Here is a 1,519-nt window from a genome sequence, read left to right as displayed (position 1 = left end):
CTGAACGAATTGCTGGAAGGGCTGGGACCTGTTCCTGATGTAGAGTCTTTCCTTGGTATGCTGTTCTTCATCTGTATGGTTAACTTCACTCTAGGGGCAGAATTAAATGGGGGCTTGATTTAAATACTCTTGTGTCTTTCATAGTGACTGCTTCGTCATTTACTACAGAATTCTTTTCTGAACACTTCTTGTAATATCACTCCTTATAGTTGAACCTCCTTCTAACTGCAATATTCACCTTAAAGATTAATGATGTGATTCAAAATCCAAACATAACTAATGTTTCCAGCAGAATGATCCAGTTGTGCTCAAATTGCAAATAGAAAACAAGTGATTTTTAATAACCTGATCTTAAGATTTGCTAGTGTTGGCTAGAAACTTACAAACAGTGCATGGAGAATTCTTAAAATAGCCATTTGTTATTCTGACAATTATCCAAATAAAAATGAAGTTTTTAAAATTACGCAAATTTATTAGACAGTTATAAGGAATAAATGTGACTGATATCTAATTTGCCATAATTGTAGTAAGATGTGAACTGTTTAGAAAGAAGCCAGGATGCCATGGATAATACCAGCTTTCAAGTGAATAGCCTGTTAACATAGCTGCGACTCTTTCATTTTCACTATCACTGCATGTTAGGACAAAGGATGTTAAATTGTTTGTATTCTTCTTTGGGGAGAAGACATGAGTCTCTTGCACATCAGTAGCTTGAAAAGCAAGAAATGATGGCATTTCCAAAATATTCTAACTGGGCTTATAAGTAGCTGGCTCATGGTTTTGATTGTTCAAATGTCCAAAAAAAGATTGTTTCTAAATGGTAGGAATAGGTTTGCTATTTAATAAACTTAATATTTCTGATGATTTACAGTGATTTATTTAGCTTCTTGTTCGCTTCATGCATTGAATCATGGGAAAGTTGGCAAACTTGAAGTAAACGATGTTTCCTTACAGGGGAAGGAGCTGTTGATCCCAATGACACCAACAGGGAAAGCACGCTGAATCAACTTGCAAAAACAGAGATTTCACTGTCTCTAACAAGCAAATATGAGTTACGAGAAGGTGAAGATCAGGATCTCAAAAGCCTGATGATAAAGTAAGTTTTGTTCAAAACCCTATATTCTGGAGATGCTTTTTTTTTAAAAAAAAAGAAAGTTGTTTTCACCCCGCTGCCATGCCTGAGTGCATTTTTGAGGCGCTGAGTGCACTCAGTTTGCAAAAGCCAGTTTGTGTTCAGTTCTACTCAAACTTTTGCAAAAGTCATAGAAACTGTCAATTCTTTTAGAAAGCTTACAGAAGGATAAATATACTGCATTTGTCTTTTGGACCATTATCTAACCTAGCAAGTGCTTTTCCATGAAGTTGTAAAAGCACTCTGCTTTAAAACACCACAGCCTTGGGAAAGCAGAGATGAAAAGCTGTCTAGCCTTGTAAGGGACAGACAGTATCACACTGTCCTCTCCTTCCCCTCAAAGAAAAACCCTTCCCTGACGTACTGCCATCAGGCGTTCGAACAGGA

General features: G+C 36.8%; 1 protein-coding gene across 1 annotated transcript in view; it reads left to right on the top strand.

The window, feature by feature from the left end:
• Positions 1-1,519, top strand: part of LOC104075973 (ras GTPase-activating-like protein IQGAP2) — a 63,757-nt gene that overhangs the window by 53,408 nt on the left and 8,830 nt on the right. Inside the window, 2 exon segments of the mRNA XM_009576660.1 lie at positions 1-55; positions 955-1,096. The exon segment at positions 1-55 is cut by the window's left edge and continues 21 nt beyond it. Coding sequence (XP_009574955.1) covers positions 1-55; positions 955-1,096 — 197 coding nt within the window.

Source organism: Fulmarus glacialis, unplaced genomic scaffold (assembly GCF_000690835.1).
Source record: "Fulmarus glacialis isolate BGI_N327 unplaced genomic scaffold, ASM69083v1 scaffold38130, whole genome shotgun sequence".
NCBI classification, from domain to species: Eukaryota; Metazoa; Chordata; class Aves; order Procellariiformes; family Procellariidae; genus Fulmarus; species Fulmarus glacialis.
This window is presented reverse-complemented; position numbering and strand designations above follow the sequence as displayed.